The sequence below is a fragment of the Leopardus geoffroyi genome, chromosome D3, assembly GCF_018350155.1.
Source record: "Leopardus geoffroyi isolate Oge1 chromosome D3, O.geoffroyi_Oge1_pat1.0, whole genome shotgun sequence".
In the NCBI taxonomy this organism is placed as follows: Eukaryota; Metazoa; Chordata; class Mammalia; order Carnivora; family Felidae; genus Leopardus; species Leopardus geoffroyi.
In genome coordinates, this window is record NC_059339.1 from 7,356,156 (window position 1) to 7,373,146 (window position 16,991).

The 16,991-nt window shown below is 40.4% G+C and overlaps 1 protein-coding gene across 23 annotated transcripts in view; it reads left to right on the top strand.

Moving 5' to 3' along the window:
* The window catches only part of CLIP1 (CAP-Gly domain containing linker protein 1), a 127,329-nt gene extending 110,546 nt beyond the window's left edge, over nt 1-16,783 (top strand). For 16 of the 23 annotated variants that reach the window (XM_045457431.1, XM_045457424.1, XM_045457441.1 and 13 more), the window contains 7 exons: nt 4,226-4,278; nt 10,332-10,449; nt 10,534-10,684; nt 11,262-11,311; nt 13,430-13,435; nt 14,624-14,748; nt 15,065-16,783. In XM_045457431.1, the coding sequence (XP_045313387.1) occupies nt 4,226-4,278; nt 10,332-10,449; nt 10,534-10,684; nt 11,262-11,311; nt 13,430-13,435; nt 14,624-14,748; nt 15,065-15,290 (729 nt within the window). In that variant the 3' untranslated portion in view covers nt 15,291-16,783. The remainder of the gene's footprint in view (nt 1-4,225; nt 4,279-10,331; nt 10,450-10,533; nt 10,685-11,261; nt 11,312-13,429; nt 13,436-14,623; nt 14,749-15,064) is intronic. The other 7 variants (XM_045457446.1, XM_045457428.1, XM_045457442.1 and 4 more) reach the window with 1 other exon arrangement.
* Nucleotides 16,784-16,991: the final 208 nt, after the last annotated feature.

Genomic DNA, 16,991 nt, shown 5'->3' on the forward strand with positions numbered 1-16,991 from the left:
CACAGGTACTACCTCTTTTGTGAAAATTAAGTTGAAATGGATCATAGACCTAAATGTAAAATGCACAGCTATAAAACTCCTAGAAAATAAAATCAGGGAAAACCTAAATGACCTTGGGTACACTGGTGACTTTTTAGGTACAAGACCACCAAAAGCATGATCCACAAAAAAGGATTGATAAGCTGGACTTTAATGAAATTAAAAACTTTGCTTTGTTAAAGACAATGTGAAAAGAGAATGAGAAGGTAAGTCACAGATTTGGGAAAAATATTTACAAAAGACACTTCTGATGAAGGACTGTTACTCAAAATATACAAAGAACTCTTAAAACTCAACAATAAGAAAATAAATAACTCAATTACAAAATGGACAAAAGTCCTGAATAGACACATCACCAAAGAAGATACATAGATGGCAAATAGCATTTGAAAAGTTGCTCAACATCATACGCCATTAAGGAATTGTGAATTAACAATGAGATGATATGATACAACTATCAGGATGGCCCAAATCGAAAACATTTGGAAACACCAAATGCTGGTGAAACTGTAGAGTAACAGGAGCTCTGATTCGTTGCTGGTAGCAGTGCAAAATGGTAAAGCTGCCCTGGGAAGACAGTTCAGCAGTTTCTTACAAAACTAGACATACTGTTACCATAAGATCCAGAAATGGTGCTCTTTGGTATTTACCCAAATGAACTAAAAATATAATCCACACAATATCCTGTGCATAAGTGTTTATAACAGATTTATTCACAGTTATCAAAACTTGGAAGCAACCAAGATGTCCCTCAGTAGGTGAGTGGATAAATAAAAACTATGGTCATCAGATGATGGAATATTACTCAGCACCCAAAAGAAATGGCCTGTTAAACCATGGAACCACATGGAGGAATGTTAAATGCATATTACTAAGTGAAAGAAGCCAATTGGAAAAGGCTACATATTGTATGGTTCCAAAGGTATGACATTCTATCAAAAGCAAAAATATGGAGACATTAAAAAGATAGTGGTTGTTAGGGAATAAGGGAGGGGGGAGGGAGTTATGAATAGGGAGAATACTAAAGATTGTTAGGGCAGTGGCACTACTTTGGTCATACTACAAGGGTGGATACATGTCTTGATATATTCACCAGAACTCAGAGAATGTACAGCACCAAGAGTGAACCTAATGAAAACAATGAACTTTGGGTATTAATGATGTGTCAATGTATGTTCAGTGCCTATAACAAATGTACCACTGTGGTGTGGGATGTTGATAATGTGGGAGGTTGTGCATGTGTGGGGGCAGGGAATGTATGGGAAATGTTGATACTTTCTGTTCAATTTTGCTGTGAACCTAAAACTCTCTAAAATATAAAATTTATTAATTGAAAAAAAGTATGTAATTTACCCGTAATAACATTAAATGTAAATGGATTAAACACTGATTAAAAGAGGGTTGGCAGAGATTGTCAGGATGAATTTTTTAAAAACATGATCTAACTTTATAAGATTATATAAACTATATAATGTTTATAAGAGACACAGCATAGATTCAAAGACAGACATGGGTTCAAAATAAAAGGACGGAACAAGATATTACATGCCAACAGTAACCAAAAACAAGTTGGAGTGGCTATACTAATATCAGACAAAATAGGCTTTTGAGACAAAACTTTTTACCGAAGACAGAGAAAGATATTTTATAATAAAAAAATCAAAATGTAACAATTATAAATCTATATGCACCTAATAATAAAGCCCCAAAATATGCAAAGCAAAACTTGATAGAATTAAAGGAGGAAAGGCAATTCAGCAATAAAAGTTAGAGACTCCAATACCTTATTTTGGTAATAGATGGAACAACAGCAACTTGTTGAGAGAAGATCAACAAGGAAATAAAAGCTTGAACAACACTATGAATCAGCTAAACCTAATAGTCATCTATAGACTACTCCACCCGAGAGGAACAGAATACACATTCTTCTCAGGCACACATGGAACATTCTCCAGGAGAGACCATAAAATAAGTCTCAGTGAATTTAAAAGGATTGAAATCATGTGAAGTAGGTTTTGGCTTGTGCGATTCAAAAATGTCAAGGCCGGGGTACCTGGGTAGCTCAGCCGGTTAAGCACCCAACTTCTGCTCAGGTCATGATCTCATGGTTTGTGAGTTTGAGCACCACATCAAGCTCTGGAGCCTGGAGCCTACTTCACATTCAGTGTCTATCCCTCTCTCTGCCCCTTTCCAGCTTACACACTCTCTCTCTTTCAAAAATAAACGTTAAAAAAAAATTCAAAAGGAGCCCCTGGGTGGCTCAGTCCGTTAAGCGTGTGACTTTGGCTCAGGTCATGATCTCACGGTCTGTGGGTTCAAGCCCTGTGTCGGGCTCTGTGCTGACAGCTCAGAGCCTGGAGCCTGTTTCGGATTCTGTGTCTCCCTCCCTCTCTCTCTCTCTCTCTACCCCTCCCCTGTTTGCACTCTGTCTCTCTCAAAAATATTAAAAAAAAATTTTTTTTTTAATTCAAAAATGTCAAAGCCACAAAAGGGAAGAATGAGGAATGAGTTAGGTTAAATCTGACCTACTAAATGAACTTATTATCCTAAATTGGATACTGGACCAGAAGAAGAAAAAAAACATTTCCTTTAAAAAAATCAGTACCATAAGTATTCCAAACTTCTGTGGAAATTCAGGCATAATTACTGCCTCCAAGAAAGAGGGGGACTCTCCATAACTTGTTCTTAAAAGCGTTGAATGATTTTTCAGATGTTTATTAATCATTTGTATATTCTCTCTTGTGAATTACCTGTTTTTATCCATTTATCCTCACTGTAGGTATTTCTCAGTCTGAAGTCTCATTGATTTTTTTTTCTTCTGTTTTAATTTTTGAATTGTAAAACAGCTTGTTTAAAAAATAAATTGTATAGGGGCACCTGGGTGGCTCAGTCAGTTGAGCATCCGACTTCGGTCAGGTCATGATCTCTTGGTTCGTGAGTTCGAGCCCCACGTCAGGCTCTGTGCTGACAGCTCAGAGCCTGGAGCCTGCTTCAGATTCTGTGTCCCCCTCTCTCTTCGCCCCACCCCTGCTTGTGCTCTCTGTCTTTCAAAAATGAATAAACATAAAATTTTTTTAATAAAATAAAAAATAAACTGTATAAACGGGCATAAAGGAGAAAAGGCCCTTTCATCTCCGCGTCCCACTCTCCAGATGTTCTCCCTCTTATTTTAGTTTTTAAAGCTTGTCTCCTACCCTTATTCTCCTTCCTTGCACTCTTTAAAAATTTCTAAATATTTTTTTGTGAATTACTCATGGAACAAAAGGATACATCTTTAATAGACTAGGAAAACAGAGTTTGCAGTGGAAAAACTGTATGTTAACCTCAATAGATTTTGTGATAAGTGTAATTTTAGGTTCAACACACATGTTTATGTCTATTTAAGAACTTTAAAATTCTGAAGATCTCATAGCGAAGCATAGATATAATTAATACATAATCAGAAATAAGACCATAAACTACATGCAGTGAGCTAATAGCTTAAATTCTGGGCTGTTGGAAACCGTTCCATAGTCTTTGGTGTTATCCTTTGATTTGGAAAAGAAAGCACACAGGAATGTGTTCACCTGTGTGGAACACAGCTTTCACAAGTGTGAGCTGAAATTGATATGTCACATAATAAACTCTGCATGGTACAGATTGGGGGGGGGAGGGGTGAGTCATCTCTCACAGGATTAACTAACTGAACCTTTTGCATTTATCTGTCATAGAATAATAGAATTTTAGAAGTAAACACCCCTTAGAACATCTCTTCTAACTTCCTTATTTTATGGGTGAAAAACTAATGCCTGGGATGTGGTAGACGTGAAATGAGGCCCATACGGCATAAACAGCCTGCTCCCAGCCATCCAGGAGTTAGTGACACTTGATCTGTGTGATTTCAGTGAAGGAGCCAGCATGTTAACAGCGAAGCTTTCACTCGTTCATTTAACAAATGAGCGAAGCATTTATTGAATGTTGAAGATAGGGCATGTACCGAAGAAGGGGAGTCATTCAGGTCCTAAATGACTTGTAAATTAACGACTGTACATATGTAGTAACCATTTGTTCTTTTTTCATTGCCAGTGAGGAAGGCCAATTGCTTTAGCTGCCCTGGAGCCTGGGAATGTGACATGTGGAATGAGAAATAGGCCTCTCTGTGGACTTTTGTGACGAACTGAACTTTTTTGTGTGTGTTTTTTTCCAGCTAGAAGAAGAGAGATCTGTGCTCAATAATCAGTTGTTAGAAATGAAAAAGAGGTAGGCTTTCTTTTTGTGTTTATTGTTGTGTGTGTGTGTTTAATGAGGAAAATGTCAGAACATGACGTGTATGGTGACTGTAGAAAACACATCACCTGCTTATTGTTCAGAAGATTGGCTTGTGATGGTTTGGTGCTCATAACCGGTAAATGATGAAAATTTATTTGCAAAAGTTACAGTCTTAATTACAAAGACAAAGGACAGGTTAATTTTTAAGCCATGGTCTGTTGAATTTATTCAGAAATGTTCTAAAATCAGATTGTCTCATTATACCGCTGTTACCTCTTCTTTTCAGTAACTGAAAATGCTGTAATCTTATGTAGAGTAATTGATCTGCATATAAATACTGATTGCATTATATAAAAATTTGAACTTTTCAATAATAATGTGTTAGCATCAATTTGAATGTTTCTGTTTTCTAAGAAAGAGCTTTCTTCTCTGTTACTCTTTGATGATAATCAAATGATATTTAAATGGAAACCTTCCAGCACTTTGGAGTAAGGATAAATGGGGCCACAGAAATAACTGTTTAGAAGCCTGATGCTTACGTATCTTGACAGTCTCTGTCTGCTCTTGTAAAATGTGCAGTTTGTGTCTAGAGAAATTCTGTGCTTTACGCTTTACGCTGCCGGGCAGATGGGTGGGTACTGTTGCCGAGAACCACAGCCCTGATGGTGGTTTGCTGAGTAGATGTGCGTCATGACAGTGACGTACTTTTCTCTTATCGAAAACAGAACTAAACATAATTCTTTAAGAGGAGCTTAATCAAGAATTCATCCACGCTCCTGCAGAGTATTTTATTATTCTTTCTGGTCGGGAAGAGGAAGTTTCTCTCCCTGACCACTGACACACGTGTTTTACTCTGGCAGTCTGCTCCTGCCAGCATGGCGGTGGCTTAGGAATTGAGGGCTTTCTTTAGCCCACAGAGATATTGGGATCCACAAGAAACATTCCAAAGGACATTAGGCTTCAAGTCCAGGAGTGCCTTTCCTCCTTTCTTGTTTAATTAAGAAATACTTAGATTCATTCTTACTTAAAGTTTCCTACCGGAATGCACACAGAATGCATCACTGCCCCCACCCCGTCCTTGTGTAGGCAGCCAGCTCTGCGAGAGTGGGCCTCAGGATATTTCCATTTTACATAAATAAGGCTCCATTTCTTTAAAGAGAACCTCCTTATGCAGTTATCAAGGATATGTGAAAAAAAATTGATAGGGCTCGTTCCTGTCACATTCTGCCAGGAGAGCATGGGAAAAATGGGCTGGTGTAAGCAAGCAAGTACTGACATTATCCCTTTGTGTTCACAATTCACAAACTTAATCTCAGGACAACCCCGCAAAATATATGGTGGGGCCTGCATTTATAAAGGATGAAAGTGGAGCCCAAAATGTTAGGCAACTTAGCCAAGAACCCAGATGCAAGCGTAAGACAGAGGGTGTCAGATGTTTACGCTGGCTCTTTTCTCACTGTACATTTATTTATTGTTAATTTTAAATCTTTTTTTTTTTCCTTTAAAGAATAAAGCTGCTATGCTTCGTTAGTCTTTTCCATGTGACTTTAAATTACATGCCTTTCAAAATGTGAGCAGGCCTGTGACTTTTTTCTTGGCTTAAAAAGGTAGAACAAGTTTGGGGGCTTGTTAAGGCCACTTCGTAATTCACCATCTTTGCTCCCATTTTCATTCCTGGATAAGTTTAGGAGAATGTCTCCTGAAAATCACTCTTTATATCAATAAATGCTGATAAACGTGGTAATTGTTTCTGAAAGTGAAAATTTTGAAAACCTAACTTACCCTATTTAGCGCTGTTTTTTTGGTCAAATTAATCCTCATGGAAAGTTGTGCCTATTTCTGAAATCTGAATGCAGATCTATTTTAGCTAATAATTTGGGCCCTTAAGTGTCCTCTGCTTCTCATTAAGTAGTAGGGTTCTTGTTATGTTGCATTTTTAAAGCTTGCCCAGTAACACTGTAAGGTATTTGCTTCATTGCTAGAATTTATTTCTTAGGTAAGTAGTAAGGAAAGAATCTGGGTAATATGTTCCCTGGAAGGGAAAGGCCCTTAGAGCCGTTCTTTCACACCATGTTTATCTTCCCTTCTTGATACCTTAAGTGTCCTCTAAAAGCCAGTGTGATAATGGATTCCTATGTAGATCTGTGTGTGTAATAGTTAAGTAAATATAGCATGGAGTACTGAAAAGAATTTGATAACGCTCTTAATTTAAGTCTGGAAAGCACTTAAATCATAAAGATATTTGCAACGTAGTTGTTGACGCAAGAACTGAGATCTTAGTCAAGGGCTTAATTCAGAAGTGATCATTGAACATACATAGTCAAGATAGTATATAAGTGTGGCATTGAAATGGTCATGGTATTGAAGTGCAGAACTTCTGACCCTGAGGCACAGGCTGCTTCTCGTTGAGTAGTAGGGTCTTCCTGTATTTGCTTTGGTTTTTTGGTACCTAAACATTAAATTGCAAGCAATCTGTAGTTCAGGTTTTTCTCTTCACTTAAAAATACAATCGTTATTTTGGAAGCTGGTTTCCAAGTCGGGTGGACCTCTTTCAAACCGGGCTCCAAGATACCTGACCCAGCAGAGCCAACCTCGAATTGCTCTAACTGACCTAAGTGGACAAGTGTGCTCCCCTGTCCACTAAAGCCTACAGCAGATTTGGGAACATGTTTGGCCTCCCTCCCTTCTCTAGGCTTTTTGATGTCAAAGCAGGGACTCTGGAGCTCAAATGTTAGCTGTGGACTTCTTGGAGTCAGAATTAATTCTGTTAGAGTAAATGCGGGATAAATGTCAGGAATGGAAACTGGTTGGCGACCCCGTCTGAGAGACCGGGTCTGAAGCGGTCCCGTGCTACTCCAGCTCGTTAAGCTCAGTGTGGGTTGCTGACTGTCTGACTGTCTCGAGCTTGCGCTACTTATCAATGCTCATTTCACCCTCTCTTTTCCCTTCCCTACTCCTGCTTCCTTTGCTCTATCTGTGTGTCTTTAATGGTAAGACTAAAGAAAGTCTATCCACGTTATAATAAATAAATTTCATATATTTTTAGTAAAACAACTTGTTGTATATATTTTTTGGCTGCCTTTGTCCCTCTGTGTCTTGCTTTTGTTTTGTAAAATATTCCTAGCAGCATACACACACACACACACACACACACACACACATACACACACACATACACCGGTTTTAGATCTATATACAGCAAAGAGCTTCAGTGAAAATTTAGTTCTCCTTACATTACCTGCATTTCTTTTCATGTTTCTAATGTTTGGTTCTTGCTATCTTGCATTTTTTAAGCTTGCCCAGTTACACTTTAAGGTATTTGCTTCATTACTAGAATTTATTTCTTAAATAAGTAGTAAGGAAAGAATCTGGGTAATATGTTCCCTGGAAGGGAAAGGTATCTGGCCCTTAGAGCCGTTCTTTCACACCGTGTTTATCTTCCCTTCTCGATACCTTCAGCAGCACCAAGTCCTTCTAGCCAGCATGGCTTCAGAGTGTAGCACAGGCGCTCCTGTCAGTGTGGTTTGTGACTCACATGTCAGTAACGTTGGCATATATGGTTTAATTTCGTCCCTCTTGGTTTGCACAGTGGGATTAGGGCTTGGAAATAGCCTGAGAAGCCAGCAGTGAAGACAAAGGCTATTTGTCCTGTCATTTGATGTATAAATCACAAGGCAGATCCCTCTCCTAACCATGTGTCTCTTGACAACTTGTCCAAGACACGTTCAGCCTGCCATCTTCTTCGAAGGCGGCCTCACTTAGGGGTCGTGTGTACGTGAGAAGCAAAGATTCCCGTACCTTTTACCTTCTATCATCTGCTGGTGCCTTTCTCCCTCCCTGCCACAAAGACTCTGTGAGATTCTGGTTGCCTAGAGTTCTGATTATAGAAGAACTTAAATCTGTTCACCAACCCCCATATCCTGGTGTTTTTCAGTAAAAACAGTAAAACTACATTTTTCAAATTGGAGTTGGATTTCTCACCAAGTGAAGCTCTTGAAATAGTTTCTACAATGGAAGAAACTACCAAATAAGTTTAATTAAAACTTAAGGAGCCCAGGATTTTGTGGATAACTGTGGATAACATCAGATATTTACTTTCCAGGTGGAAGAACACCTATATATTCCTCCCATTGAAATCTTTGCTTTGTTTTAACCTAAGCAAGACCCTATTTCCTAGCGAGGTATTCCTCACTTAGTAATTTAACAGCACCAATACCCACCCCCTCTCCAGTGTTCATATCATGCTTGGGTGTTGACTTCAAGAAATTTCTGTAAGTCTCAGATTCTTTTCTTACTACTTATTCTGGACTATAAGTGTAAGCCACACAATGAGATAAATGCAACACTTATCTTTTCATCTTTGTGTAGAATTTCAATTTACCATAAATCATGAGAATTCTGTAATTCGTGTGCCGGATATCTTGGGTCTCACTAACCAGACATACATTCTGCCATTTCTAACCTGGGCCTCAGTTTCCGACTTTTCCAGTCAGTTCTCAAACAGACTGAACCATGTGACATGCTCGTGTTTACCCCGTCCCTCCTTCTAGAACCGGGAGGGATTTGACTTCTTGTTCTTGAAGTTTTGGACTCACAGGTGATCATCTACATTAATGCAGTGTTGTAGGTTGGAGGGTCTGAGGACTAGCTGGGAATTTCTTCCAGTCATGTTTTTCCTAAAAATTTTTGTGAAACAAGGACTTTTTCTTTCCCTCTTGTTTCACACTGCATGTAATTTTTTAAAACTTTTTTTATTTAAAAATTTTAGATGTACAGAAGAGTTGCAGAGGCAGTACAGAGAGTTCCCACATACCCATCACCCCACATCCCCTGACACACACACATTGCACACTCCCTGGCACATTGGTCCAGACTGAGAAAGCAATGTTAGTTCAGTATGCTTAGCTAGACTCCAGACTCTGTTCAGATTTCCCCAGTTTTTCCATGAATGTCTTGTTCCTCTTCTGGGATTCAGTCTCGGAAACCACATTGCACTCAGTGGTCATGCCTCCTCAGCTTCCTGCAGTCTGTGACAGTTCCTCAGTCTTTGCTGGTCTTTCGTGGCACTTTTTGAATGCATATAATTTTTGCAACAAAAATTTAGATACACACACGTAAACACAGAGTAGCCTGCCCTTCTGGGTTATATCTATTGTGTCTTGCCCTCCTTCCCTGTCTTTCCTTCGTCTTCCCCTTCTTTTTCCCACCCCTTGACTCCAGGATAAATGTTTCTCTCTCCTTAAGACCTGGTCCCCCTCCCTCTGCTGACAGACAAATTCGGAGTCAGGCTGAGAACTTGAACCAAGTGCTCTGCCCGTCTCCCTCCAGACTCCCCCTGTGCTTTCATTCTACACCCGGAAATCCATTTTAACATTTCTGTTCCAGCCTTTATGTAATTACCTGTCATTTCTATGAGCAACTTAATGTCCTTTTCAGATTCTGTGGATGAAAAGTAATAATCCTTCAGTATGAATAGCAGTAATAATCTTTGCTACTGTTTTGGCCCATGAGATCTCAAAAATACATTCTTGGAAGTTGCTAAAAGTAACAAATTAGTGAGAACCAATTGATACCTCCAGCATAAAACTGCTCTGCATGACATCCGTGTATAATCGCTTTGCATGTGTGTATTTTAATTGTTATTGCTTGGTAATAATTTATTCAAAAAGTAACAGAATTCAGCTGGGGTGGGGGTTAGATTTTTAAAAGAATTCTTTGGGGGTACAACAGTCTTGTTCTGTTTTGTTTTGTTTTTTAAATTCTACCTCTTCCAAAGTTATTAACATGTTTCTTTAAATTCAAATGGATACAATGATATGCAGATTCTGGCATGTCTATGCATAGGTAAACTTGTTCTCCCTCACAGTGAGTAAAATTTCAAGTAAAATTTTGCAAGCATAATAGCCTTAACCCCCTTTTAAACTTCCCCATGATACTTTTTTCTTTACCTTAACTCAAGTTAATTGCGTGTTTGTCATAGGGCAGTTGGACGCTGACCACTCTCTCGGTTGATTTGTGGAATTTTTAACTCTTTGGTCTTTTAGAGAATCCAAGTTAATAAAAGAAACCGATGAAGAAAAAGCTTCCTTGCAGAAATCCATCAGCATTACTAGTGCCTTACTCACCGAAAAGGATGCAGAGCTGGAAAAACTGAGAAATGAGGTAGAGTACCGCCTGCGGCCTCTTTCCGTTCCCGCCGCCTCTTTCTGTTCCCGTGCGAGCCTCGGCTCACCTGCTGTGTTTCAGGTCACGGTGCTCAGGGGAGAGAGCGCCTCCGCCAAGTCCTTGCACTCAGTCGTCCAGTCTCTGGAGTCCGACAAGGCGAAGCTTGAACTCCAGGTAAAGAACCTGGAGCTTCAACTCAAAGAAAACAGGAGGCAGCTCAGCAGCTCCTCAGGTAAAGTGCCGGCCGCCTCCTGCAGCTGAGCCGTTCCTAGTGAGGTGCCCTGGGATGGCAGCTGTGGCGCCGCCCCCTGCCTCGGCCCGTCTGCCTTTGGCTCTCCTCCCATTGACGCAGATAAGGGTCATGACACAGGTCCTCTGCTCAGGGACGTGCCCGCCATCCCCACCTCTGAAATGTTGGCAGCCATAGAGGACGTGAGTGACTGCTGCCCTCGCGGTCGCAGCCGTGGGCTCTGAAATGCGCTGCGGTAAAGGGGAACAGAGGTGGCCCCTTCGTGAGCACGTGCTACTTGCTTGCTACTTTCACTTCCGGGTGGGTGTGATGGGTGCCCTCAACAGCCGTGGGCCGGCCGGGCAGAGAGCACCGAGGGGGTAGGGCCGGCATCTGCCTAGATCCCTTAGGGCTCCAGATGTGGGACAGGAACCCATGAGCTGTTCTCAGAGAGGCACATTTGGGAATTTCACTTGAAAATACGTGTCTATCACTGGCCCGTTTGTTACAGTAACTCAGGAAAACAAGATCGCAATTTTTGTAAAATCTGCACCCCCCCCCCCCCTTTCTTTGATATAAGGTAATACTGCTACTCAGGCAGAAGAGGATGAAAGAGCCCAGGAGAGTCAGGTAATGTTCCTTTCCTTTGCGTGGCTTGCTTGACATTTTTTTTAGTTTTTATTTTTTAAAGTTCATGTTGAGAGAGAAAGCACAAGTTGGGGAGGAGCAGAGAGAGTGGGGGAGAGAGAGAATCCCAAGCAGGCTTCGCACTGTCTGTCCAGAGCCCAACACGGGGCGGGGGGGCGGGCGGGCTCAAACTCACGAACTATGAGACCATGACCCCAGCCGAAATCACTCAACCGACTGAGCCATCCAGGTGCCCCTTACTCACTGTTTTGCTTGGTTTTGTTTTTTAATTTTTTTTAAGTTTGTTTATTTTTGAGAGAGAGCACGAGTGGTGGAGGCTCAGAGAGAGAGAGGAAGAGAGAGGAGCCAAAGCAGGCTCCACACTGTCAGCATGGATTCTGATGCGGGGCTTGAACTCATGAAACCATGAGGTCATGACCTGAGCCAAAGTCAGATGCTTAACTGAATGAGCCACCCAGGGGTCCCTACGCACTGTTGTTAAAAACCACTTAGGGGGCGCCTGGGTGGCGCAGTCGGTTAAGCGTCCGACTTCAGCCAGGTCACGATCTCGCGGTCCGTGAGTTCGAGCCCCGCGTCAGGCTCTGGGCTGATGGCTCAGAGCCTGGAGCCTGTTTCCGATTCTGTGTCTCCCTCTCTCTCTACCCCTCCCCCGTTCATGCTCTGTCTCTCTCTGTCCCAAAAATAAATAAACGTTGAAAAAAAAAAATTTTAAAAACCACTTAGCCTTTTGCATACATAATACATTCATATGGTGTAAACAATAAATAATAGTAAAAGTATATATGATAGAAAGTCTCACTCCAAACACCATCTCTCTTCTCAGTTCCCAGACCTCCAAACAGGGAATCACTCATTAGTATCTTCAACAAATCTTTTCAGAGATTTAAGAACATGTCCTATCCTTTTTTTTTTTTTTTTTTTTTTTTTTTTTAACACAAATGGTGGCATATTACATAAGCTGGTCTTTTTTTATTGCTGTATAGTATGCATTATGTGGATGTACTATAATCAGTTCCTTGTCAGCTGACAGGACATTTGGGATTTTTTTAAATCTTTTTAGGTGTATTATGAACAATGCTATAATGAATTATCTCGAATATCTGTCATTTTGCAGATATACTAGTATTTTTCTAGGATAGATTCGTAAAAGTAGAATTACTCGGCCAAAAGATTCCTTGCTCCTCTTGACCTTAAAAAGACAGAGTTCTTTTTTGTTAATTTTTTTAATGTTTGTTAATTTTTGAGAGAGAGAAACACAGAGCGTGAGCAGGGGGCAGAGAGAGGGAGACAGAATCAGAAGCAAGCTTCCGGCTCTGAGCTGTCAGCACAGAGCCCGATGTGGGGCTCAAACTCAAGAATCGCAAGAGCATGACCTGAGCCAAAGTCAGGTGCCTAACCAACTGAGCCACCCAGGTGCCCCAAAAAGACAGAGATCTTGAAAGCTGTTTCCCTAAAGCCAAAATTATCAAAACAGACTTCTTAGCCTTAAAAATGGGATTATAAGGAGGCAAACTGTTTTGTATTTGGAAATATAATTGCACATAGCAACTAACTTCCACCTTCAATTTTAGCACTATATGTTGGATATATTTATCCTGTTCAAAATTCAAAAGTACAAAAGCCAGCATGTTCATATTTATTTTACCATTCTTTTTTTTTTTTTTTTTTTTTTTGAGAGAGAGAGAGAGAGAGTGTGAGTAGGGGAGGGGCAGAGAGAGAGACACACACAGAATCTGAAGCAAGCTCCAGGCTCTGAGCTGTTAGTAAAGAGCCCCACACGGGGCTCGAACTCAAGAACCATGAGGTTATGACCTGAGCCGAAGTCGGACACTTAACCGACTGAACCACCCAGGTGCCCCCATCATCTTTAAATAAAAGCAAAGTTCAGTGAGTTTGTGATTTGCTTTAGTCATCTGCTATCTATCTCTTTTGAAAGATATGAAAGGATTCAACAGATGCACTGACTCCCCCTGGATAGTGTTGTCTGCTTAGTCTGTGTGTCCAAGAAGCATAGACTCCATTAACAGTGTTTTCTTTTCCCCTCTCCTTTCTGCTTCCATTTGTTTCATCTGCCGCTGCCAACACTTTTCTTCCAATCAGCAAATGGTTTGTTTTATGTTTCCTAATTTGTGAGCGTGTGTGTGTGTGTGTGTGTGTGTGTGTGTGTATGTGTGTGGTTCCCCACTATACCTACATCCATTTTGTGGCTTTTTCTTCTTCCTGAATTGTAGCTCCTAACAGGATAAAGTCTTAGAAAATGTAAGCCTCCCGTCAGTATTGGAAGGGGTATTCTGCAGAGAATCACAAAGCCAGTGATTGCTAGCTTTGTTTCGTAACTTGCCCCGGCAGGGGAATAAGGCCAAATATTTCTTTTTTTTTTTTTTTTTTTTTATTTTTTTTTTAATGTTTTTTTTATTTTTGAGAGAGACAAAGACAGAGTGTGAGCAGGGGCGGGGCAGAGAGAAAGGGAGACAGAATCCGGAACAGGCTCCAGGCTCCAAGCTGTCAGCACAGAGCCCGACGCGGGGCTTGAACTCACAAACCGTGAGATCATGACCTGAGCTGAAGTCAGACGCTTAACCGACTGAGCCACCCAGGCGCCCCAAGGCCAAATATGTCTTTAAAACATGAAATACATAATTTTTAATATTGTAAAGTAGGACTTAGGTATTTAGAGTGATTGGACCTTTTTATTATAAGTAGAAGAGGGGAAAAAACGTTTTTAGAGCGCCCTTGATTTGAAAGGAGATGTTAGGACAAGAGTGTCTCCTCCTGATGGTCACCTTGTTACCCCACTGCTCAGTGAATCTTGGTACAGGTGCTGGCCACACGTGTGCTACCTGGGCTCTGCCCTGTCACTGTGTGCCAGAGTGTCTCCTCAGCTGAAGGGAGCCGGGAGCCCTCTCTTGAAAACACCTTCGTTTTGCTCTCAAGATGACGTTTGTTTACTGTGCCACCATGACCAATGAGTAAATGTTAAATGGTGGTCTAAGGAGAATTTCCGTGAACTTTTTCCAATCTACAGAACATCAAAGTTCTGCATCTGTTCTACAGTTCAATGGGACAACTAATTGGTTCCGCTTTTTGTGGGGTCTTGCTGATGTCCATGTGGATATATAAAGCGTTTAAACGTGGGTTCAGGAATGGCCACTATCTCCCCCTCCTGTGAGTCCAGCACACCCTGTAGCCATAGTGTGAGAGTACACTTTCATACTACATCCATCCTCCAGCATACACACTTTAGACATTTTACACATCTGTTTCTCTCCCCCTCCCCCCCCCGGGACAAATCAGATTGATTTCCTAAATTCAGTAATAGTGGACCTTCAGAGGAAGAATCAAGACCTCAAGATGAAGGTGGAGATGATGTCAGAGGCAGCCCTGAATGGGAACGGCGATGACCTAAACAATTATGACAGGTATTTTATATTAAGCAATACTAACCAGAACCTTAGCTCCATCTAAATAAAGGTTTTTAAAAGTAGGTTCCAGGGGATTGGAGAAATCATTGCCTTGTGGTTACTTGTCCACAAATGGAGTTCCACAAATCTGGCAAGAGAATGATACACTGCGAATGGTTTGATGTGAAAATTCTAAATGTGGACTGTAGAACTTAACACTCAAGGCTCCCAGACGTGGCCATAATTCATTCTTATTTTTTGTTGTGAGTGATACTGTCTCCTGAGCTTCTTCTTACAGAGAGGAGTTTCTGATTATGCACGTTAACATTTGTAGCGATGACCAGGAGAAACAGTCCAAGAAGAAACCTCGCCTCTTCTGTGACATATGTGACTGCTTTGACCTCCACGACACAGAGGATTGTCCCACTCAGGCGCAGGTGTCAGAGGACCCCCCCCATTCCACACACCACGGCAGTCGGAGCGAGGAACGCCCGTACTGTGAAATCTGCGAGGTGTTTGGGCACTGGGCCACCAACTGCAACGACGACGAGACTTTCTGATGAAGCCCCGGCCCCTCCCCGCGCCCGGCGCCTGCCCCGCACTGGCTCCTCCCGGCACCGGCTCCACCCGCACCGGCGCAGAGGCAGCTGGACACCAGCATTGTGCGGCGGCCTTCAGCGGAACTCACGTTATTTTTGACCCCCGTCAACAAATCGAAGAGAATATTTTGATCTTCAGTACATCACCCTTTTAGTACCCCCCCCCCAGAAGTTAATAAATACTTAGTAGGTGAGATTTCACCTCTAATTTTGTCTTCTTGATTTTTAAAAGTTCTAACAAGACGTTGCACCAGATGCCATTACATTCACTGTCCCTAGGGAAGCCTCATAGAACAATTCCTACCCTTACAATACCTTATTTAAGTAACTTTAAATTATGCTGTTACTTTTCATATTTGCACTAAAATTTTTCCAGGCTGCATTTGTATATTTAGATGTTTTGGTTAAGCTTTGACACTGGAATGAGTTGGAAAAATGTGCCATTTTGCATTTTCATCTACTCATTTAAAGTATTTTATTCTTAAAGAAGTATCTGAGCTCTTTGCACTACCTGATGTCAGTAGTGCCTTTATTTCAGGCTTGATAATACTTAGGTGTGATTATAAAATCATGAAACAGGTAACAGGAGGGGGAAGCCCCCAAACTGCTGTGGGGACATTTTATAATCTATATGCTGCACCTACTTACTCTACTGTGGTGTTTTGTTTATTGGTTTTTGCATAATTTCAGCTTCTATATATTATATGTATATATTTTTTAAAAATCTATATTTTGGGACAAAATACAATGTCTTTCTTTTCAGATTTTTACCTTTATGAAAAAGAAAACACATCAGGACATAATGGACTAGGCCCGAAGTGATATCACGTGGCTTTTCAACTAGTTTTTTTTTTTTTTTCCGTTTTCATTTTGTTTCTTTATCAGATATAAATACCTGGGAGAATTTTCTCTAAATCTTTTTCTTTCTTCAGCAGATATCCCCAGCAGTCAGTTAATTAGATAATAAGCCACTATTAAAACACCTAAATTAACCAATCTACAACATTTACAAGTTTTTTTAAAAACTCTTTTTAGATGAATGTATGATGAGAAATTCAACATTGATAATTTTGGATTTTCTTATCACAAAAAAATAAAATGAAGGACCTCAACTATCAGAAGTTTATCAACCAGTTTGAATCTATTTATCTCACTTGAATGTCTTCTACAATATGTAAAAAGTAATGTATCTTCCGTGCTACATGTATAATAAGAACTTCTATAATTGTATATATGCCTTTGATGTATTTTTTCCCTCAAGATTATCAAATGTGTGTCTGACAAGTGAAAAATCTGTAATTAGTTAAAATTTTTGGTTATAAACATTATAATAGGAGGTGTTTCACAAACAAAATGTAAAGCAGTATTAAAATTTGAGCAAACGAGTGTTCTGTATCTACTTTAATAAATGGTTATTCTTTTTTGCCAGTGGTAGTAAACATATTTTTCCCAGGTTTGTCATAATGTTTTCTTTTTCTTTAAATGAGTGAGCACTATAGACCCAAATAGTAATTTCTACTGCAGTCTTGTTGATAAACAGCTTTTAAGAAATTGACATATCCTCATCTCAAAGCATCCTATGACCCACTTAAAATAAATACCTAAGGTTGTTATCCATTGCTATATCACACTGTATTACCTGACAAAAATATAAACGGCACC